This window comes from Seriola dumerili, unplaced genomic scaffold (genome assembly GCF_002260705.1).
Source record: "Seriola dumerili isolate Sdu_G_001 unplaced genomic scaffold, Sdu_1.0 BDQW01000442.1, whole genome shotgun sequence".
Lineage (NCBI taxonomy): Eukaryota > Metazoa > Chordata > Actinopteri > Carangiformes > Carangidae > Seriola > Seriola dumerili.
The window spans coordinates 1,638,423-1,662,334 of record NW_019174697.1 but is presented as its reverse complement, the minus strand read 5'-3'; the positions used below and the strand labels follow the sequence as shown (position 1 = coordinate 1,662,334).

The 23,912-nt window shown below is 41.1% G+C and overlaps 1 protein-coding gene across 1 annotated transcript; it reads right to left on the bottom strand.

Annotated features, from left to right (window-relative positions):
• Positions 1–438: 438 nt before the first annotated feature.
• On the bottom strand, positions 439–19,148 carry cunh5orf42 (chromosome unknown C5orf42 homolog). Its single transcript, XM_022762098.1, has 46 exons — positions 19,068–19,148; positions 18,825–18,960; positions 18,614–18,727; positions 18,030–18,262; positions 17,783–17,886; positions 17,547–17,703; positions 17,327–17,430; positions 16,939–17,121; positions 16,362–16,611; positions 16,059–16,259; positions 15,706–15,922; positions 15,138–15,273; positions 14,825–15,015; positions 14,216–14,380; positions 13,775–13,939; positions 13,461–13,692; positions 13,185–13,303; positions 12,859–13,076; positions 12,613–12,777; positions 12,145–12,292; positions 11,953–12,062; positions 11,709–11,858; positions 11,488–11,599; positions 10,513–10,828; positions 9,300–10,424; positions 8,042–8,296; positions 7,829–7,964; positions 7,385–7,486; positions 6,534–6,706; positions 6,358–6,445; positions 6,183–6,261; positions 5,366–5,500; positions 5,060–5,122; positions 4,868–4,953; positions 4,147–4,387; positions 3,782–4,041; positions 3,538–3,637; positions 3,190–3,369; positions 2,705–2,738; positions 2,477–2,608; positions 2,207–2,348; positions 2,039–2,094; positions 1,780–1,956; positions 1,446–1,588; positions 1,021–1,304; positions 439–843 (listed from the first exon to the last, which is right to left on the bottom strand). The coding sequence occupies exons 1-46, from the start codon at positions 19,146–19,148 to the stop codon at positions 688–690; spliced, it is 8,154 nt and encodes a 2,717-aa protein (XP_022617819.1). The 3' UTR covers positions 439–687.
• Between the last annotated feature and the right edge of the window lie 4,764 nt (positions 19,149–23,912).

Sequence of the window (23,912 nt, the reverse complement as noted above, 5' to 3'; positions counted from 1 at the left end):
CTGCATCAAATCAAAGAACTGTGAGATTATTTTGATGACAGGTATCCCTGCCAGGCTCTGGATGGGAAGCTGTACAGCACTGAACATCTGGTGCTGAAATCAACAAGTAGAAAGGGATGGAAAACTACCACATATCATATTCTACACATATCTCAAACTAAGAATAAAGTAAGTCAAACATTAAACATAAAGATTCACATGTACCTGAGCTCTCTCAGGCTACAATTCAACAATGAAAATGATTAGAAACTGCTTTAAAATGTTTTTATTCAGATACTTTGTAGGGTCGTCAAGTCTGTAGAAAAATAAATTATAAATCTAGAAAACTTTGCACATACACACAGACATGGCAGAAATATACATTTTCAAAAAGAGGACATCATTTCAGATGTCAGTACAACAAATATTTCAAATTATATATGAAAATAAAAGTGATTACATTACATATAATATATATTAGGCCTACTTTACAAATAAAAAAAACAATCATGTCTTGACATATTTAATATCCCTACTACTCATATCCAATTAATTAAACTAAATTATAATTTATATTATCACAGTTTACAATGCTTCTGATTTACAGTATATTTAATAGGCACAAACAATCTTGGAAAAAAAATTTTCAGTCATATACCATATACTTCATTGTCAACATATCAATGCTTTTCCTCGATACACTAAAACTCAAGCTTCCTCTCCAGCCACCATCCTCTCGATAGCAGCCCAGTCTATTTTGCTGAGGCTGCTGCTGGCGCTCTCCGACAGGTTGTCCAGCCAGTCCATCCCTGACACACCAGCTCTGGCACCACCATCCTGCTCATCCAACAGCCTAGCCAAAACCTGAGAAGATGTATGGATGTCAATGTATGAAACCAGACATGAAACCACGTCATCTACAAAATGGTATTTTCATGTGTACCATGCAAGTAAGATTACTGTTACTTCACGTAAATGCAACATTCCTCTCAGATAAGGCTAATGGCTAGGCTAATGTGTGATGAAATATGTGATTCTTACTATGTTAGACTCTGACTCCTCTAGGTCCAGCAGCCTATTCACTTTTGAGGTGGGCTCCCAAAGATTCACCTCTTCTCTGTCTTCCATCTTTGTCCCCTCCCTCTGGATTCCTCTCCCTACAGCAGTCCCCCCGGACGGACTTTTGCTCAAATGAGTCTTTCTCTGGTATTCGACATGCCGTTCCTCACTCTGGCTTTCCGTGAACAGTTTAGTGTGGCTCTTTGTGTCACTGAGCATGCCACGTCTGGTCACCTGAGACAGACGGTCTCTTGGCAGAGAGGTAACTGATACCAAAAATCAGACAACATAAACAAGTTTAGTCTAATTTAATATTATATTTCATGGCATTAAGTGGAAAAAACATTTATCAAAGTATGTATCCTTTACAGGTGACAAATCAGTTTAGTTCAATCTCATTACAGTACCTGGTCTATGTAGTCCCAGTCTCCTGCTGTGATCCTCCGAAGGCCGTGCCTGTACCTCAGCAGTCCATGGACGAAGGCGGGGCTGAGTTTGTCCTGACTGGGACTTAAGACTTCTTTTATCATTGGCAGGTGCACTGTAAGGCCTGAGAAAAAGATATTACCTCCATTACCAGGTACCAGGTCACCATTATCTAGGTGTTAAACATGTAAAACAGGCTTGGGTCTGTACATATTCTGATCATTGTAGAATAATTAATGAATGATTAATAATTAGTTTGAATGCTATATCGGATTACAGTTACTATTTAATGAGACAAGAGACTGGTCAGATTACTGTGGCAGATGGTACCTGCTGCCACAGGGTGGAGTGGAGGTGGACCGTGTGATGGAAGGTAATGGAGGGCCTTCAGGCTGTGAAGAACTGCGTAGGATCTGAGTAGAAGTGGCGAAGTCACTGGCCAAAGAACAAGCTTCACGGGTCCTCTGGTTGTATTGCTCAAGAAGCATGAACCTATTAAAACCAAATGCAAATAGCTTTTACATTCCTACACAAGCATGTCTCCTGTGTACAGACAATGCAAGTAGGTACATACTTTTCTTTTTCCTCTCTGGTTTCCCAAATGGTTGCTTGATTTCTGTTTGTTGATTTCTGTAGAAAAAGGGGGTGTAGCAGGTAAACAACGATGTGGATGTAATGTTAAAAAACATACAAGCTTAAAATGAACTATCAATTCTAGTAAAAAAAATCAACCATATCTCACCACTTTTGCGGAGGCAGTAAAAGGCTTATGCTCCCTCTCCCTCAGGCTTTCTCTGTGTTTCTGATAAACAGCCAGTCTTTCCCTCTGTTTCCTTCTCATCCAGATCCTCAGCTCTCGCCTCTCATCCTCTGGAAGGACACTTCTCTGTGACATCCAGCTACTTTGCTGCTGACCCAGCCTGCTGTGGGTCACATTACTTTTCAGCTCAGGGATACTCATAGTTGTTTAAGTAGTTATTTGTTTAGCAGTCATTTTTTGAAGGCACCATACCTGCTATAGTGTGCGGTGTGTGAAGTGGACAAATCCAGGTCAGTCGGGGATAAATACCCTTCCTTTACCAACTCATCTAAGATTTCTGCTGTATCCGATAGCCCGGTGTGTCCCAGATTCTCATCTTCCCATCTAGAGATTGGGCAGAGTATTGTGAAATGGGAGATCCATAACTGATAATGTAAGTCACAACATGGTTACAAGACTTCAGTTTTAATTTAAACTTACACATGAGATATTCCAGATGCTTCGCTCAACTGATCTGTCATTTCCGTGGGAGAAACACATACATTAAACAGATGAAATAGTAACTTTTAACATCACAACTGTACTGTAAAAATAACAATGTATCTGACTATAGAAGAATAAAGAATCAATTAAAATCACTCTGAAGTCAAACAGTAAACAGCTGACTTGAGGATTTAAGAGTTCCTTTGTCATCTGACTTTCTAGTATTGTTTCTAGTATCAAATACAAGAGTTATAAACTAAGCTAGGCTAAGCTTTAATCCCATTTGAAAAATGTTGTCCATTATTTTAATTTCCAGGTGCCTTTCAGGAGTGTTACTGTGCCAAACCTGGAAAATGTGTAGTCTACATTGCTTTTAACAGTACCATATTTTTTATATAACTAGATAATAAATATAAATGCAATAAGTAAGTAGTTTAAAGTAGTAACATTTTTTTCAGAAAATGAACAAATTGCATCTTTACTTGGAGGGGTGTGAAGGTAGGAAAGACCAGCTGTGTGACTGTGAGGAGAAGTTAAATAACGAAAAGTAGGCTTTCTTTCTGGAGTGCGGGAGTCCCTATGAACATATTTGTCCTGCTGATTTTCCTCTTCCTCTTCACAGGCTTTGGGTTCCATTAAAATGTCAGATCTTGGTGTCCAAGCTGTTACAGACAGAGAATATACACCTGACATTATCAAGGTTTTTTAAACAATGTTACCGTGTCATTTGTTACTCTACTACAGCTTTAACTTTTACTTGTGAATTTCAATGCAATTTAAATACAATGCAGTTCTGGCTTTCTATATAGATGAAGTGTTTGGAGGCACACCTTCACGTGGGACAGACAGTCTGACGGTTTTTTTTACTGCCATGGTACTCTTCACATCAGGAGCCAAGACTGGGGTGAGCGTTTCAATGGTGTTCACCAGCTACGACATAGTAAGACAAGTAACTATCTGTTACATACAGACATTTGTCAGCCTTAGTAGCCAATCTGTAAACTTGGGTGTCATTAAAAATATAAATAGAATGAATATGAAACAAGCTATAAACAGCTTATATAATAATACTACCATCCTGGAGTTGGAAAAGTCCATTTCCAGATGGTCTGCAATGTTCTGTAGTGCAGCCAACTGGGCGTCCATCTCTGACAGGCGAGAGGAGAACCAGACTGCAGGAGGTGACGAGGAGGCTCTGTGAGGTCCAACACTCTGCGTCCTTATGGCTTGACAGATCTCAGAGTCAGATGGATCTGCCATGTCTTGTGGAGTGATTCTCTCTGGATACGTACTGGGCTCAATGTGGCTGAGTAATGGAGTATCCTCAGGGATTTCTAGAGAACACAGTGCAACAAATATTTAGACCAAATTTTACAAATAGTGTCGTGCTTCACCACATGTCTGATCATATTAGTTATAAAGACATAAAAGTATCAGACCTGGGTGATTGGTGGGTTTCAGGAGATTGTCTGTAATTAAGATGGAGGGCTGTGGGTCAGCAGCAGCAGAAGCACTCCAAATAACAGAAGTTGCAAGAACATGAAGATCAGCAGAAGTAGGCGAAGATGGGCGGATGGGAGGAATGTCCTGTGTTTCTGGGCTGAGACACAGCGGCAAATCATGGTGCAGCGCTTCGTCTTCTAGATCCAAGACACTTATGAACTGGTGGCCATGCAGATCCTGAGACAAAGGCCAAGAAACACAGAGAAGTGTATTATAATATCCATCGATTAAAGTAATCCCTTGCTAGAATGCAAGTTTAAAATAAAAAGTTATGAGTCTGCATACAGCATATATGAAAATATGAAGTGTGGAGACCATGGTCAGTTCATAAAAAAACATGCCAAAATTCTCTACCTCTCTGGACATCATATAGATTATTTGACAATAATATAGCCACTGGGGCAGTTGGTGTTTGCCAATTCAAATTCCACTGGATCATATTAGAAGGCAGTTAGTTTTGTAAAAAAGGCATATTGTATCCTATATACTGAATGGTAGGCACCACTAGTATTTGTGCTATGGTCATTATACAATTTAATTAAGTGGAATGATCTACTTAGATACAGATTTAGAGTCTAAAAGAACCATGCACAGGCCCCCAAAACTTGTACTGCTTAATAAATAGTGCTGAGTCCACCTTCATGTCTGGCCTCTTACCAAAATCTTTTCAGCTTTCTTTGGGGTCTCCCCTGTGTCTTGAACAGGATGTTCAGTACAAACCTGGAAATTCTGTGAACTTTGTGCTGCATGGAAAAAACACACATACACACAATGTTTAACTCATCATTGTATCCACATTTTTTTTTTTAAAAAGCAGTGAAAAGTACATACAAATTCAGATCAACTTACATTTAGGGCTACTGGTGGTCACAGAGGCAGACACAGCTTTATCCACGCGTGTGGGGGTAGAAGCTGAAAGACAAATAGTCAACATACTACAGAATCTGGGTTTTAAAAATCATGCACTTAAAACAACCACTATATTTTTTATTGAATACAGGCCAATTCAATTTATGTTATTCATTTCTGATTGACCAAAAAAGCTAAATCCATTTACACAACATTCTCATTCAATTACCAATACAGCAACTGTGTGATAACATTATAACTGTGCAAAACTATTACAATATTAACACTCTAAAAACCCTCACATACTTGGGTCTGTGTTGGTGAAAGCATCATGGCACTCTGGGGGTCTTTTACATGTGGAAGCAAAGGCATGAAGCTCAGCTGAAGTGGACATGGCCTTGTCCAATAATCTCTGACCAGTCAGCAAAGAGTCAAAGGATCCTTGAAGTTGAAGTTCATTGAGAAAAAACAACAGATCAATAGAATTGTAAACACGCCCTTGCAATCTACCCATTTGTCTGATTAAGAACTACATTACATTGTGTGTAACACACATACAGTAAGACAAAGAGCCATTGGGATAAATTGCTATGAAAAAGAATAGACCTTTAATTCCATTGCTAATTCAAATGAGATTACTTCAATCTACTTTATTTAATTTTGCTCTTTTAATTATCTTGAAGCTTAATATGGCAGGAGGAAGTTCTAGAGAAACTTAAGTCATCTGCATTTCATCAGAAAGTGATCAGTGCTGAGCCATCAAAGAAACTGAGGTCCAGGCAGTTAAACGGGCAATGTGCCACCGCCTCTTCATTCAATCACTGTAAATTCAAAACTGCAAGAATGCAGATCTTGGTTCTTCCTCTGAGACACAGTGATGCATGTTTGTCTTGGATTTTCCACATATAACAAAACAATGAAGTGCACTGGTAATTATCACTGTTTTTTTTTTACTGCTTTCTTTTGCTATCAGTCAACTACTAATCTATTAACTGGCAACATACTGGATATAGTTAGTTGCTTTTTCTACCTTTTCAGTTTGGGACCTAAAACATCTGAATACACAGTAATTGCTCGACCCATGGAAAAGATATGTGTAATCAGGAATGTATTTGAGACTTACCGAGAGGAATGGCAAAGTCGTGTCCAGGGGTGATCTCCTCTGCAACTGTAGGCTCTTCATTTATAGGCCCATCAGTTGGCTGTAGACATATCAGATCAAACAAATGATAGTGAAATAACAATGTAGTATTGTTAAAGGTACGAAATACTTCTTACTAAAATGAATATTGTTCAACCTCTCGCACGGGGATGATGGACTCATTTGGTCTGAACGTGACCTCTGTTTTTCTTTCCCTCCTCTCCTTCACCTCTCTCCTCCTCTGCCTATAAACACACAGCAAGCACAGTGTGTTAAATAATTGGCATCACGAAAATTACAATCAATAACATCACTAATGATATATGTGATTGCCTCTTAGAGCTGGGAGAAGTGGTAGCTGCTCTAGTGTTTTCAGTAGGTGGGTCCACTCTGAGCAACCGCAACTGAGCCTCTTCAGCGTTCTGCCTCCTGATCACTGAACTTGTCAACTCCTCCATGGACATGAGACGGGTCATTTGGTTCGAAGGAGTAGCTAGGGGCAAAATCTGTTGTAGAGACAGATATCTGTACATAAACTACAAGTCAATTAATTTACACATCACCTAATTTAAACATCTAGAAGTAATAAACGTATTGCTTGCCATTTTTGGTCCAGACTCTATATGTAGAAGCTTGATCAGAGGTGTTTCTCCCATTGGAGCTGTAATGACAGTAGAGGGCCGAGAAGAGGATGGGCAGGGCAGTTTAGGAAATGTGATGTTGCTGTGTGAAACAGGCTGAAAGTGCAGCAAGCGAAGGCCCTGCATTGGTGCAGGTGTGTGAGCTGGTAAAGCAGAAGGAAGAAACGAGAACTCCTGCCCCCTGGACCTCTCTGATGTCTGAATCTGGGGTTGAGAGTTCCAGGGAGATGGATCATGTGGATGATTAAAACTGAGTTGTCTTCTTGGAACTGAAGACCCATTTCTTTTTTCTTCTTCCTTCCTCTTTGAGGCAGCTTGGCTATTGTGTTTAAGCTTGGGCTGATGGGTTTCTAGAGTTGCAGGATATGCAGTGTGCAGCGTCTGGGGCCCTCGGGCTGGAGGATAGTGTGGGGAACTCTGCTGGGGCAATGGAGGACGCTGGAGCTGCAGTAACTTAAGGCCCGAGACCTGGGAAGCAGGGTCTTTTTGTATGCTACCATTAGAAGGCAGCACCACAGGAGAACTGGGAACAGTGTGACTGACGTGAGTAGTGGCCAGGAGGCCCTGGGAGGATGGGATTAACCTCTTGCTCTGTATAAACTGGATTTCTGGTGACTCTGCCTGAACCAAGAGTGGCTGCATTTCCTGAAGAAAAGAGAAACTGTATTTATCTTGATGTCACTATGATGTAGATATGTTTGCACAGAAAAATCACAATTTAACAATACATTTGACCAATACCTGATAATTTACACTTGCACCACTGGTAGTGGAGGGTAGATTCCTTGTGATTTGAAACTGGCCAGCTGTTGGAGAGATTTTCCCTAAGCTCTGTTCAGCAGGCTGGTCTGCAAACAGACATGCAGCAGCCTGACTGAAGTGAGGGTTCTTGAATCCTGAATTTGGCATACTTGCCTGTGTCTGCTGTGACACAGAAATGGCAGTTTGAACAGGTAGGGCATTTGGTTCAGGGATGAAATTGGTTACATGAGATGATGGCACATTTGGATGTGAGGAGTTCATGTTAGACTGAGCCAAAGAAGAGCTCTGCTGGGCAAGTTGCAGGTTGGAAAAAGATGCTCCCAAAACCTCCATGAGGCTCATGTAGTTGATATTCTGCAACAAAAACAAATCAAGTAAGAGTCAATCATTAGAGACAGGTGAGAGTGAACCTTTCCTTTCAGTCAGTCTAGTCTTACCTGAACCAATCTAAATAAGTCTTCACCCAGTCGCTGTCTCATTGGTGGAGTCTGAGAGGATGTTGGTTGACTGGGGGCTGTAGAAAAAGCAGTGGGTGCACCAGCTGTGGAGCTTTGTGGCTGAAGGCTTGGAGGATCTATAGGTGTATTGGGGAGCTGCACTCCAGTTGAATCAGAATGCTCTGTGTGAACCGAGGCCTCAGGCTGGACAATAAGAAGAGCTTGGGGCTCTGGGTGTGGAGGAGCTTGTAGACTTCTAGGATGACAGAAAAAAAACTGTGGCTTGAACAACAAAACAGACTATTTCAGCATTCATATTTTGAGCTGTGGCTCCACCAACAAATTGTTAATTTATAAATAACTCAATAACTTCTACTTTTATAGTTTACACTACAATATATATATATATATATATATATATGTATATATAACATGATCGACTGCAATACAAAAAAAAACTTTACACATTCACGTGTTCTTCAAAAGTAAATGATTTAAATAAGCAACATTAAAAACTCACAGAGAGATAGAACTGGACTTATCTTCAGCTTTTTCTGAGACATCCAGGTCTGCAAGCTTTAAACTCTGGAAAGGACAAAAATAACAGTTATTTGTGTTTTGACAACCTTGATGATTCATATTAAGAATGGGAATCTTGAATAGTAATATTCACCCTTTCAGGTGTGCAGATGTTTTCAGAGATGTGTCCATGGGAAACAGAGGATGACACCTCCAATCCTTCACTGTCACTACTTTTGCCTAAAAATATCAAAGACATCAATTTACAGTATATTCTCTGTCATAAAGGTCTGCACACCAGCAACTTTTACGATCTAATATAATTTATCATCATACCTTCTTTTTCAGGTGTAACATCTAAATCACAGAGAGATGGTTTTTGTGAACTGGAACATCTCTGCTGAGCAGCAAAACTCAGTTGATCTTGGTCATTAGGAGGAGGCATCCTGTGACATGTCAGTTCCTCTGGATCATCTGTGCAAGAGCCACTGCAGGGAAACAAATAGTATATAAATACAGTAGATTCTTCATATGAACAGTAAAATGAAAAGAAACAAATTATCGAATCAGTAAATACGAAACATATTCAACATTTTATTTATGCAGCTACTTTGCTACCACAATATGTTCAATTTTAGTGATATTTACTGACATACCAATTTGTGCTTCTTGAACAAAGATTTATATTTTTAGCATATGAAATCTCAAGATCTCTGATAAACCTCACATGGTGCACTCACATGGACAGTTCTCCTTGCTGTACATTGTGATCAAGACCAGTGATGGGAGTGTTGGCTGACCCAGGGTAACCTGTATCAACACTGCTCTCTCTCTCCAGCTTCCTGTCCACCTCAGGCTGCAGCACAGGGACTACAGTCCATTGTGTTTCTGGAACTTGGATGTGGGCACTGTAGTGGTCTGACGTGAGTAGAGCAGTGTACCTCCACTCCAGTAAGCTGAGGGCAGTGAGGACAGCAGGTGCTGACGCTTTGACTCGAATCACTACTCCTTCATCGGCTGTTCCTCCAACCCCTCCTCCCCTCTCTTTCTTCTTTTTGCCATGATGTCCCAGTAGCATCCTCCGATCAGCCCAACGTACCATCCATTCCAGCAGCCTGCCCAGCTCTGGAAACTGAGCCTCTAATTTAGGGTCAAGGCCCTGCTGCAGTTCAGTTACAGCTTCCACTGAAGTTGAGGAGCCAAATATGAAGCTCTCTGATGGCTGCCCCATGGGAAAGGCACTTTGAAAAGGGCTAGTTTCAGAACCTGAGTGGCCTCCTTTCATTCTTTGGGTTAAAGGCACACTGCTTTGCTGTCGGAGGCCAAACAAACCTTTTTGCCTGCCAGTTCTCAGCCCAGGAAGAGAGCTGACAGAAAGGCTAGCTCTGGATATGGGGGCTTCACTCCAGATGGAAGACGTCTGTGGCTCAGGTGTTGCACCTTGTTTAATAGGCTTGTAGCAGCACCCAGCCCTGAACACTGGAGGGTCATTGCTCCAGTGTTTTCTCCCTGGATGGTGCCCATCTCTTTGACGGCGGTGAATAGTTGTGAGCACATCAAAAGTGAGAGAATGCAACTCTCTCTCCCTCAGCTGGGAGGAGAAGCCCTTCAACAAAGGAAGTTCGCTGCCTGAGTCCCCTCCATCGGCACTATCCTTCTCTAACACGTAGCTGAGGAAGAGCTCCAGGAAGTTTAGATACTCTTCATCTTCCAGCTCAAACTCCCAGGTGCCAACCACTGGGAGGGAGAACTTCTCATTCCCTTTGTCATCGTCTGGCTGAGTCTCCTCCTGAATGGCACTTTCAATCTTAACAGCAGTCTTCTTTGCATATTCTCTGTCTCTCACTCTTTTTGCTTTTTTGTCCCTGATAAGAAAAAGGCAGAGCATAGAATAAGCCACAGAATAGATGATACCTCAAAGTGATAGTAGTGCTACTATTCCACACGGGCTACCTGGTCATGGGTTGGCAATGCTGTTCAGGGGAGATAGCCTCAGATGTATTCTCTGTTGTGTCTCCATCACTGCACACTGAGGGAAACCCACAGTCGGTTAAAGTGCTGGTGCTCAGACTTGTACCCAGTGACAGTTGCCTCAATATGGCCATCCCGTGTTTGCCTCCCCTGTCGTCCTCTTCCTCCTCTTTCTCCCACAGATGGAGCTCAGGGGGGCCCAGGTGCCTCCGCAAACGCCCAAGATGTTTTCTCCTCTGCCTGTGTTTGTCTTGAATCAGAATCATCATCAACTCATTCACCTCCTCTTTTTCCTCTTCTAGAGAAAGAGAAAAGACAGAATGACATAAAGTGACATTTCATAGATAATGAATACAAAGATACAAAGTGCTTTAAACACAAGAAAGAGAGGACTAAAATCAAAATGCATAAGTACCATATAGAAGATATAGATATCATAAAGTGCAGCATATAAAACATAAAAATGTCACACTTATTACACAGTTATTCAAAGGCTTACCGATACAAATTAGTTTGTGATTAAAAAGAAGGTAATGATTTGGTAAGTCTGAGCTCCTCAGACAGCTTAGTTGCTAAGCTACGGCACAATCCCCTCTATATAATAGGATAATGTCATGCAAAATCACTGTTTATGTATTCATTTAAATTAATACACAAAGCTTTGAAGATTTTGAGAGCACTTGTATAATTAGCACACAGTGATCATACTGTTTGTTATCAACACTAACCACGAAAAAAACGATTACATATCTTTGGGGCTGTCACAAATGGACTGTTCATTCATCGCCATTGCCATGCATACATCTCATATAGGTAAAGATTCTAATAGTTAAAAAAGAAGAATCAATAATAAAATGTAGCCATCAGGTAATTTAAACAAAAGATATAAGTAAAAAATGATCAGTGTTCAAAAAACTGCAATCAAAGTAACTTGTTAATGAACAGAAGTATTCATACCAAGGACATTGCATTGCCTCAGTCTCTGCAGCACTGAGTTATACTTTTCTCTCAGCGGGACTCTGACAGACTCTTCCTCCTCCGGGAAGGCTCGTACCAGAGTGTCTGCCACCTAAGAAGAAGAACAGACAAAGAGGAGAAATGTACACACACAAAGTTAGTGAGTTTTATTTTAATAAACGCTGCTTATGTAAGAAAAGGCAAGAAAAAGTCATTTTTACCAAAGAGACAGGAGGTAGTTCAGACACAAGGCTGAGCAGGATGTCCTGGAGAATTTCTTCAGCATTGAGGAAACGAGAGAAAGGCAGAAAACGACAGGCCCAGTGGAGAGCATCAATGCAGCTCGCTCTAACTTCTGAGTCAACAGGGATCTGTGGGACACAAATACACAAACATACGCACAGGATATCAACAGCTGAGCATAATTACAGAAATATGTCACACACTCAAACACAAATATAATACCTGTTCATCTCTACCATGCTGTCTGGCAGCCTGATACTTCCTGCAGGAAATGGAGAGTCTGTCCCTGACATGCAGCATCCAGCATAAACCACACAGCTCCCTGAAACAGACTTGGGGAAGAAATGCATTTTATAATTACTATATGAAAACTGATTATTGATTATGATATCCACATTGCACGTGGCATCTTACTAATAGTTTGGATGGTATCAGAGTCCAAGTGACCATCTTTGTTAGGCCCTCGTTTGAAGAATCCACTGCGGGTGACAAACTTCATCAGGCCCTCTGGGAAAGCCCTCTCTTCTTCAGCAGCTGCTGGATATGAATACTTCTTCTTGATCTGAAAACAACATCAGATTTTTCCACTATCTAAAATGGCCTGGCACTTCATGACAAAGTGCAATCACCAACTTTTAAAGTTTGGTTGATTTGGTTATGGTTAGGTTTGCACCAGATGAAGTGATATTAACAGTATAGGATATTACTGCTGAGTGCTGGAACAGTGACAGCTAATCTATTCTGCAGGACACAACCAAGCATAATTTGGAGTTTCATTGGAACAGTCTTGGCATTGCATCTTTTGTAAACCAAGAAACACAATCAGCTGTTCTCAGTAAAATGTAATTTAAACACAAAAAACCCTGCAGTCCTCTAAAGTACCTTGTGTAGTAGGTGCCTGGCACGGCGCAGATGGGTGATGTACCACTGGGCAGCAGGATGACAACAACGAGCAGATCTCAGAAGTAAAAGTAATCTTTGGAGAACCCCTGATACTTTGTGACGAGATGCAACTTCTGCAAACTGCCCCATGGTCCCTATCGGGTCCTAAGAATGAGACACACACAACATTTAATTATACGATTTATATGTAAACATAGGTAGAAGTTGATCTTCTATTTCATGTACCTGTGTGTTGGGGGAAGGCTGAGGGCAATAAAGTGGTGGGGAAGGTAGATACAGTCCATTAGGCACCAACATAGGTAGGCAGGAACACAAGTCTTTGGCTTTGTCCAGCAAGGAAGACAAGGGTGAAGACATAACATTTACTCCAGCCACGACTGATGCTTTCAGAATCTCCTGTATGGAAACCTGCAATAAATCCCAGTCTTCTCCTTCCAGAGGGTCTGGTAAAAGGAGGTGAGACAAGGTATAGATTAAAACTAAATGGTTTTATGAGTGTTGTAGTCATCTTACAGTTGTCAGGTCCAACAGACCTGTAAAGCTCTTGTCACCTTCACTGTCTGTGTGGTCCTGGGAGTCAGACTTATGGCCAAGAAGACACTCCAACTCAGCCTGAAAAATGCTTTCTGCTTCCAAAACTGTTGGGAGGTGGAGCTCTTTCCTCCTCAGCCTGTCATGAAAGATGTCACGGCATGTTCATATAAACAAATATGGTAAAAGTTTGAAATCAGATTTAATATATTCCAGCACTGGCAACGGTAAAAAAGAACTTGCACCATACACTTATTCTCTCCCTGATAATACTGTATGCTTTCTTTCACACTGACCCTGCAAAGTCCAAGTGGTCAGTGCAATAGCTTGAATAGGCCAGACTCAGAGACACCGCTGTCTTCCAGTCCCCAAGATGGTAAGCCAACCACACAGCCTCAGGAAGCAGACCCCCCAGCAGGAGCAGATCCTGGGCGTATTCCACTGTCCATACTTCTGACAGCTGCTGGCGACGAACTGCTGTAGCCACCTCCTCTTGGCCCAGTGGCACCAAGCGCCCAACATTGGGGGCTGAGCAAAGACATATTACCAAATTATCAATATTAATTCAGAAATAGTCTTTTTAACTGCTAAATAATTTCTGGAAACATACCATGTGGCAAATGTAGTGGAGGCAGGACAGCCACATTGTGAGGGGGCAGGATGTGGAGGGGTTGGTTGGTGAAGTAAGAGGCCATGAATCTTCCCAGGCTTTGAACCACTGCACAGGCTGTGTCACTGTGAAGGTCCATCGGGAGCCACGGGCAAGGAAGAGAGTCTGCTTCAAGACACAAAGGCAGGGTTAATAACCAACACATCTTTTTTTTCACTGTGAGGTACACTTGTTTGTTGTATAATCACTGAGAAATAAAAGCGAATTTATACTCTGTAGCTCTAAAGCATGACCTTTTTGACTGCGTGTCATATCTTAATAAGGCGTTTAATTAAATCATACAGGCAAGGGCGAGATGTTAGCTATTTACAACTTCATTCCATAAACTGACTCATTTGAACCCCCCCATAAAAGACAGAGGAGTTATTGACCATGGCTGACCTGTTATGCAGGCCATGTTGTCCCTTTGGTGTCCAGCCCTGTGCAGTATTAGATGAGCCATGTGGTCCCCCAACTCCTGGGCTTCCCTTAGACGGTACTGGGACAAGAGACTGTATAGGAGTGCCAGACAAATCCGTGCCTCCTGGAAGACGCTACGATCACAACCTAATAAAAAGACAAAGGATTACCATTTCAGACTGAATGCGTACATGCGGTGTACTTTAATGGCGAAACTGAAGCAATGGTTCTTACTTTTGTTAGTCTCTTCACAAATCTGTGCCTGCCAAGCATCAGCACTTTTTGGATACAACCCGAACAGAAAAAGATGTTCACCTAGGGGGAGAAGAGTGGAATACTAAACAACAACAGTAATCACTCCGACATAGCTATTCTTCTAATTGATCTGAACCACTTAAATAACTCTATTGCAATTTTGTATTTAGTTTGCTTTAAAGTGGACAATTCTCAATAAAACAGGGCATATTAAAAAAAAGTCACACCAACGAACATGTGGCTCAGTGGACAGTGGAGTTTTGACACCATGTCATTCAATGTGATTCAAGCTGGTACAATAAACATAGTTACATAAATAGTCCATCTGTTTCAGACCTGGGTAACTCAGCAGTGCAGGGCCCTCCTCTAGCCTTTCTCCTGTAGCCTGCAGAGCTGTTTGGATCTGTGACATGATGAAAGACAACTGTTGCTGTTCCTCCTCCCAGCCATCACAGCCTTTGAAGCTGTTCAGTTCTTCCAGATACTGCTGGGTGACCTGGTACACCCACTGCCACACTCCAAACAATCTGGCCAAAAAAGAAAACTGCCAATCTTAAAAGGGTTTATTAAAGGCTGGCATCCACAACAACAAAGAGTTGACTATTTGCCCATAAACCCTGAAAAATAAGCCAAAAATGTCAGTCTCTACCTGCTGGATGGTCGCTGGGGAACAGGTTGTGCCTGATTTAGCGAGCTGAGTGTCTTTTCCTTCTCTTCTTGTAGCAGAGGCACATAGTGTACATCTGAAGGCCAGAGCTGTGGTGGCTGGGAAGGAGATTCTTTCTCTGCAGAGGACCAGACAGTTCTTAGCTGTAGGGTGTAGGTGTGGTCAAGGGAATCAGAGACCAGCTGCAAGATATGCAGGGTGGTGGATAGATTTTGAGAGGAGAGCTGACAGTGACTGGTCTGGTAGGATTCAGGGTGAGGGGTCAGCAGGAGACGTACCAGCCGTTTACTGAACTCTACTACCAGCCCCAGGCAGCAAGGCCCATCTGAATGAGAGCTATCCCAGGGAAGAAAATATAGAACAGCTTTGATAAGATGAAGGAGGCAAGCAGAAACTGAGGTATTCTTTCTTCCTGTGTGGTCCCTGGGTATCAAATGGAGTAAAGCAGCAAATCGCACCACACAATAGAGGGTATGCTTCAGTAGATGAGCTCTGTGTTCCACAGCATTTCCTAGAGACATGCTGAAAGCCCAGGCTGTTAGCAGCTTACTCTGGATTTTCCCAAGTTCATGATGAAGAAGAGGAGTCTTCCTCTCTGTTTCAACAAAGTCCTTTTCATAATCTGGGCCAGTAACAAATTCAGTGTCATTCTGTGTGTCTTGGGCGTGGAGTGTGTCAAACATTGAGGCGAACTCCAAACGGCCGCCATCCTCCACATGAGAACCAGCGGGAGGTCCATCCAAATCAGAGTCATCCTCAAAGAAAGTCTAGGAAACAACACAATCAAACAGCAAGTCAAAGACAGCTAACATAAATGAATCAGGCGATACAGCAGCAATGATGCAGTGTATTTTTACATAGAATCTAAAGCTATAATTTCCTAGCTGACAACATGTGACCAACCTGCACTTTTTCAAGAAGCTCCTTGGTTCCAGCAAGAGTCCCCTTGTCTTGGAGGAAAATTGGCAAAGTGGATCTATCTGTGGCTGCTGAAAAGACAGAGTCTGAGGTGTTGGGCCCACATGTAACAGTGGCGTTGAGCACCTCAAGGCTGCTGTCAAGATTCAGGCAAGATACGGACTCCAGCCATGCCCTCACATGAATCTGAAAATAATGAATGTGAGGAAAGACGTATTGTTAAGAATACTCCTGAAAAGCTGAAGCTGAGTAAGATATTCTTACTTCTAGAAGTCCCTGGTTTGTCACCTGTGATTTATCCAGTATGCGGCTGGCCTTCTCAAGATCCTTGCTTGTGTCCTTGAGAAGTGTTTTCAGCAACACAGCAGGAGAAGGCCTATCGAGCACCCTCATAACCGTGGCCATGTAGCCATCAGACACAATGAGATACAACAGCCGTGGATGCCAGGTCACAGAATATCGCTGCCTCAGAACATCCCGCACAGACAAGCTAGAACTGGACAGAGAGGCCTCACCTCTCCCTGCAGACAGTGGTGGCCTGCAGAGTAAAGTACAGTAAAGTTGGAGGAAAAACAAACAAAAACTTTTATTACATTGAGCAAATAAGACTCACACTATGTATAATAAACCATCACATTTCACACTGAATTTATACTTGATTCATGCTTTGGATAAAATAATAAGAAAGAGGAACTGACATGACTATCCTGCTAAAAAAAAGTGTAGAAATCAATAGAAAAGATGACCACCTTTGAGAGAAAGAAAGTAATAATTAAGAAGATCAGTTCAAACAAATCGATAACTTAACCTGTTAACTAACTAACAAGGGGACATAAATGAAGAGCAAAATGCCTCAGATGTATACCGGTAAGTGACGAGAGGGTGCAGGGGTAGGAATTGTGCAGGCCCTAAGTCAATATTGCAACCAGAGCTTGTTAGAGTGAGAAGCCCTCCAAGGCGAGCCAACATAAGAAGGGAGCCTCTCTTTAGAACACAAGCCAGGAACAGGCCGCTGGGTGACCAGCTCACACTGCCCACCCAATAGGACCTAACAGAGAAGATATGTTAAGTTATTTTCTAAATAAATACATACTGTACATCAAAGATTTGAAAGTAATTCCAATGACAGATAACAGTGTTGATATAATTGTACAGACACAGATGTTGACACCCAGGTTAGGCCTCTCGTTGGCTGACTATTGCACAACACCGACCACAACACCTGTTCCTATTTTTACTCCTGCATACTATACCTTATGTATTTAGAGGGGATCTCCATCTTTTTACTTCCACATCCCCCGAGGCTACTTGATATTGAGACAAAATTCTGTGTGCTCACAAAGAGGACCTGTGTAGCCTGGTTTCAAAAACAGGAAATACAAAACTTGATTCACATTTATACAAATGAATAAACCTGGAAAAAGAAACAGATGAAGATGTGAAAAACAGAGATAAGAGGGTGAGGATGTTCACCTTTGGCTGTCTCTGGTTCAGGACGACGGCTAACAGTTTGCCATCTGGGGAGAAGGCTGGCACCAAGGCCCCTCTTGACTTCACTGGTTGGCACGGGGGGGTGAGACAAGACATGGGGTATGTCTTGGTGGCCCACTGTACACTATATCCCATACAACTGCAAAGAGAAATTTATACTTTTTACTACTATAATATCCAGTAATGGTCCTGACCGTTACATAGACCTGCTCACTCACCCCACTCTCATGTGGCCCTCTTCCCATTGGACTTTCAGACAGGTGATGATTAGGTTCTTTCCAGATGTGAAAACAATGGCTGATAAGCAGGCATCACCCAAAACCTAAAGGAATTTGGAAAACGATACAGTGAGATGTAAGGCCTGTAGAAAAATAAGAAATGGTTTGTCTGTAGGATGTAAAATTGTGCCACTGATTGAAACACTACACAATATATTAAACATGTACTCTTATTGTGTGAACAGACCTCTGTCTTTACAAAAATTGTGTGTTGAGATGCTTCTTTGTCTTGGGAAGAAGGCAGAATGGTATCCTCAAGGGGCTGTATATGAGACCATTGTCCCTTGACTGTGCCATCTCGTACTCCTGTCAAATCCCTGACATCCAAACACTCCCACAGGAAAACTTGCCCTGTTATGGCTACCAGTAGGACACGCATCCCATCTCCTGAAACCTGGAGAGACAACCGCGTGGCACTTCCTGTGAAAACACACACATATCAGTGAATTAGGTGTGAAATATAACATAGACAGGGGGATTTAGAATCCTGTCTCTACAGCTCAAGTTATAAAAAAGAAACTGTAAACATGACCTTAAAAACTCCAATTTGCAATCTGCTGCTATTGAATTATCCAGGTTAAAATACTGAATGCAAAGCACTTGTACATCTCTTGGTTGAATTAACTCTCCAACATCTTTCAAGTGACTGCATATTAAAGTCTCACAGGAGTACTGAAATGATTATTGCAGATCTAATCTCCTGTTGCTAACTATGCAGTTCAAGAAAAGACTGATGTGTACACCAGTTATACATACTGTGCATACCTTGACCAGAAGTAATTATGTGGACTGTTTCTAGAGCTGCTGCTGCAGTCTTCAACAAATCTTTATCCCTGTTCCACAGAAAGAGCTCTCCTGAGACCAAAAGTCCACAAAGCCAAATGCCTATAAAATTTTTTTTAAAAAAACAGACAAGTGTAAACGTACTCTCAAGATTGTCAGGTGAGAAGTGTTTTGCTTTGACCTTATACATTAAACTCACCATTGTGGGATGAAGCCATGGTCACCACACTGTTGAGTAAAGGATGGAGTTTAGGGGTCCTCTTCTTGGTTCGACCAGACACCATGTTGATCTCACTGATCCGTTTGTCATCTAACAGGAACACAGACTCCTTCTCCTGGGGAGTGACATGACACAGATTTAGTCACTTTCTTCTGACAAAGGATAGCAAAGTTTTTGAGTCACTGGCTGAAATACTTTTTCTTAACACTTCGCTCGACTCACCTGCCCAAGCCAGCAGAAACGCGGCCATGGTTTCTTCCTCTTGATGCTGGATGACAAAACAACCTCCAACTTCAGCTCCATGTTTACAACACCACATCAGTTCTTCGCCGTAATTATGCATTCAGGAAGGGTGGATAGAAAACACGGGATCCCTCTAGATAAGCAAGACGACATAAATATATAGGTTACGATAGCTAATCATTTTAAAAAACACAATGAAATCGTTACATGTTCACGGCATGGTGCCGTGTTTTTAGCCAGTGTTATTCGTTGGTATGTTACCGTTAACTAGCGTTAGCCACCTAGCTCATTTTGTTTACAGCGAGGAGCACAGCTCCCAAAAAAAGCCTAACCTGGGTACTTCAAATACATTAGCTATGCTCGCATGCTTTGCTAGCATCAGGTGGTTGCGAAAATATAATTTAACTATGGTATTACATGTTATACCGTAGCTAATCGTGAAATATTTCGAAACTCCCTCCGGTTCAGTAGCCAGACTTGTTTCCCATGATTCTCTTGGAGGAAGCTTCGACGCGTTGCCGTAGGAACGCAGAAGTAGGGACGTAACCGGTCGACATCAGGTCGACACCTTGTGGAAAATAGTGGGATATTTTTTTATTTGCCCTGTTATTTAACTCAGAATAGATTATTTGTGGCCATAGCCTTCATTCTGACAAGTTTAACCTTATAAAACATACTTATTTTATATCATTTGTACTTTTATTTCCAAGATGTAAAAAGATAATTGGCTAAAAAAAACTATTTCTCTGAATCCATTGGCAATTGTGTCTTGTAGAAGTTTACATCTGTTCACACAAATGAAGACTTTATACTTTTAACCTTTAATAACATTTTCCAAAATACTTTGTTAGAAAAACCTACTTAATTATATTGATAATTAAGCTGTTGTATTGATATTTAGGATAGAAAGTGTCATTTATATCTCTACCAAGGAGGAAATAAAAATGCATTAGATTGGGGAGTGCCATAATGCCTTTGTCTTCTCAGGTTGCAATGATTCATAACTTTAACCTTTGCTATAGTTTTCTCATAAATCTAAGATTATGAGATAGCATGTCATATTTATGGTTGGTAAGTTTCCAATCTTTTTCTTTTTTTTTCTTTTTCTTAATGTGATACACTTCACTACTTGAGCACCTTGCTGAAAATAATGTTGACAGTTAACAGGACTTTTGGCCTCATGCCAGTGAAATACAAGCATAATTTATGTTTAAAAATTTCAGTGCAGATTCAGCAGATCACTTATATGTTGTGCACTGTACTGTTAGATGCTGCAGAATCCTGGTGTAAAAACAGTCTTTAGCCAGCAGATGGCAACATGCTACAACAGGGATCATTTAGTGCTGTCTTTATATCCAGCAAAGTGTATTTGAGTCCACATTAAAGCCAGATTGGACTCAGCCAGAAGATATCACTGTGGCAGATACAAGGTGGCGTAAGAGGTTTTTGCACTTTGTCACTGGGCTATTGCTGATATCTCTCCACAAGGTCAATTTTCTCTGAGGAGCCTGCAGGCCTATTAACTATCTGAATGTTTGTGTGCTGTAAGTGGTCTTTTTCACTATTAACATGCTCTGGGTTGTGTGAACCCTTAAGCAATAAGACCTCTTATTGGCTTGTTACCGAGAGTTATTAGGTTTGCCCCCTGGCCCCTGCTGGTATTTAATTACCCTTGCACTCTCTCCTTTTCATCATGATGGAGATGACGGCAGCCATTGCCAATAGGTGAAAGAGGAGACTTCACCAGACCTTTATTGGTTCATTTGCCTCTGCCTGCGAGGCACAGATGGAGCTCTTTATTACTGTCACTGCCAGGTTCATTCTGGTCTGATGAGGACTGTCTTAAGAGGGTGAGCTTGACATCACATGAGGACATGGCCAAAACAGAATGATTTTCGAGATGGGGGTAGTTACAGCCCTACATAGACTTTGTGCATTCACATTAAGCGTATCTATTCTTTTGTCACCAGTTTATTATGTTGATTCAATAGTGCAGAGACCAACATTATATTATTGTCATGCTAATGAGCCTATTTGGAAAAATCTAACTGGGTCTAGGTTTTAGTTGTATCCCTTGGACAATTCCTTAATACGTTTTTTTTTTTGTATATTAATAGCCATATGTTTCTATTTTGTTTGTGTCTCTGCATACATGTTTACAGTCCTGACTTTGATGATCATTAACACTTTATACAGCCAAACATGGCGTAGATGGAATAGAAAGATACAGAATATCCGTCAATCTTGTCTCAGCTTGTTAATCACAAATCATAACACATAAGCAGGTTAATAGTAAAGGATGTCAGTGAACCATCCCACATCTTTTTACAACACATCATGGAAAAACAGGCGTAGTAGGTGGAGTATGTCTTCTCTGTAATATTACTCTACAAGTAGTATTTACATGAATGTTGCCAGCTCTCTCATCAAGGCATGCATGCAGTGGTGGTTGTTGGGTTAGGATTCTTGGATGATCCACTTTTAAACTGAACACATTACTACATGTGGATTTTAGAGATATTAACATGTGTTTAACAACAGAGGGTGGCTATTAGGTTTGTATAATGCTCCTATGATAACAGTGGACTCCTTTCATTTTCAATAATCTAGCCATTACAACAACTTGTGATTAACTACTGAACTATTTTCAATCTATAGCTTCAGCATTCAATATAAGGACATCAGTTAGCATGGTAACCTCATTTGCTATTTGCAGGCCTCATGCATACTGAACGATGACACTCAGGGAGCTGTCGAGAAACAATTCAATATTCTTTTTCAGTCTCTCTACAGCAAGTCTCACTGCTTGGTGGGTGCCCGATTGCCTTTCTCAGAAAACAACAAACACCGGTCTTTGACGCATTGGGTTTCAAGTGAGTATGGTTGGTTTCCATCATCATATGATTACAACATTATTGGGAAGATTTAACTGTGTATGGAGTAGTGAGTGCAGCATTGGGTGTTGATGCTCAAATTCTATTTCAGCATTTGACGATGAGGTGATTCACATTTTATACCTAATTTGTTTAATGCATACAAAAACTGAAGTGTAAAAACAGGATTTGGTGTTATGCAGGGGGTTATATGCGGGACTATTTCTTGACTGTGCACAGTGACTATGGAGTCAACAAGACCTCAGCCAAGAAATTGTCCCATACATTTTGCACTTATTTGCTTTCTTGTAGAGAATTAGATTATATCTATCCATTAACTTTAAGGCCACAGCCAACTGCAGGTTAGCTTTTTCCCCTGATTCCACTGTTTATTCTAAGCTAAGCTAACCAGCTGCTGGCTGTAGCCTTAAATCTGATGGACAGATATGAAAGTGGTATCAATATTCTCATCTAACTCCCTCGAGTCTTTTCCTGTAAGAGCAGAGGTGAGTAGGGCTGTGTTAGCTCATCAGACTGTGCAGTGGAATTGGGATCAAAAGACAGAAATTTTGACTTGTCATCAAAGGAAAAGCACTGGTGTCATTTATAATAACAATAATGATGGTTCTGTTCTATTCAAGTGTGCCTGTAATCCATGACAGTGTGACTAAGTAGAATTCAGCCATCATTAACTTTATTATTCACACCTGTAATTTACCTTCTGTGACAAGTCAAAGTGTCTTCAGTGAAAAAAAGCCTATTTTGTTTGACAGTATCTGCAGAATAGACACATTGGCTCGGGATATAAACCTGCACACACACATCCATTTAAAAGCACAGGTACATTTACTTCTCTACTATAATGCAGTCGCCTCCTGCTGTGATGCCATTAGACTTACAACATGTACATTCTGGCAGCCACAGGGAACCATTATTAGATTTAAGCTGGGTGAGTAGTCAAGCATAAACTGTCATTTCTGAATATCTGAATATGCCACACACCTCGTGCACTTCAAGGTAACAAGACAGTGGACCGTTCTATGGATAAGTGCTCAAATATGAAGTGTACCCCACTCAGGAAGCACAATGTAAAAATACATTCATGGTTTGGACGCAGGAACACAGACACTGTCACACGTTCACTGTCAGAACATGATTTGAAAATATAATATTGATATTTTTAGAGCTGGATTTACTACTTTCACAATTAATTGTGGTTCTGTCGGAGTTGGCTAGACACACACACGCATCTTTTTTATTTTGACTTGACTTTTGACACAGTAGGAAATGCATAGGTATGACTAATGACATTAATGATGGCTCCATTCCATTTAAGAGTCACAGTGAGCCATGCCAATGAGCCAACGAGCACATTACCGGGATACTCAAACTGGGAGACACTGTTGGCTCAGAGAGACTATCTGCTGCAAAAATGGCAGACTATATTTTTTTCGTGACAAGCTCTTATGCTGAGATATTTCTAACCTGAGGGACAGGATTTATAGTAAAATTAGTTCTCTACTTTTTGTCAGGCCACATTAGTCATTTGCACTGGAAAGGTTTTCCTGCACATTTTTTAAATTTCATCTATGTTTGTAATACTGTAGCATTAAACCTGTTAAACCTGTTTTTACACAGATGGTTGAATTTTTTTTTAGTAGTTGTTGGTATCAACAAGCTTCTGTTGAAAAGACAGATGCATGATCTTAGCCGACTGTGGCTGCTGATTAAATGCCTTAGCAATTTTATGAGGCCACAGTTTGTAGTGTAGCTGTGCTGGGTTGCATTACATTTTAAGGTGCCTCTCTCTCTCTGTTTCTCACTCGGTGATGGAGAGTAATTCAGTTAATTTACTGAAGTAGTTCAGTTTTGTACAATTTATGCTGCCTTATACTTCTACTTCACTACATTTCAGGATGATTATAAATCGTAGGGAGCTTGGCTTGAGAGT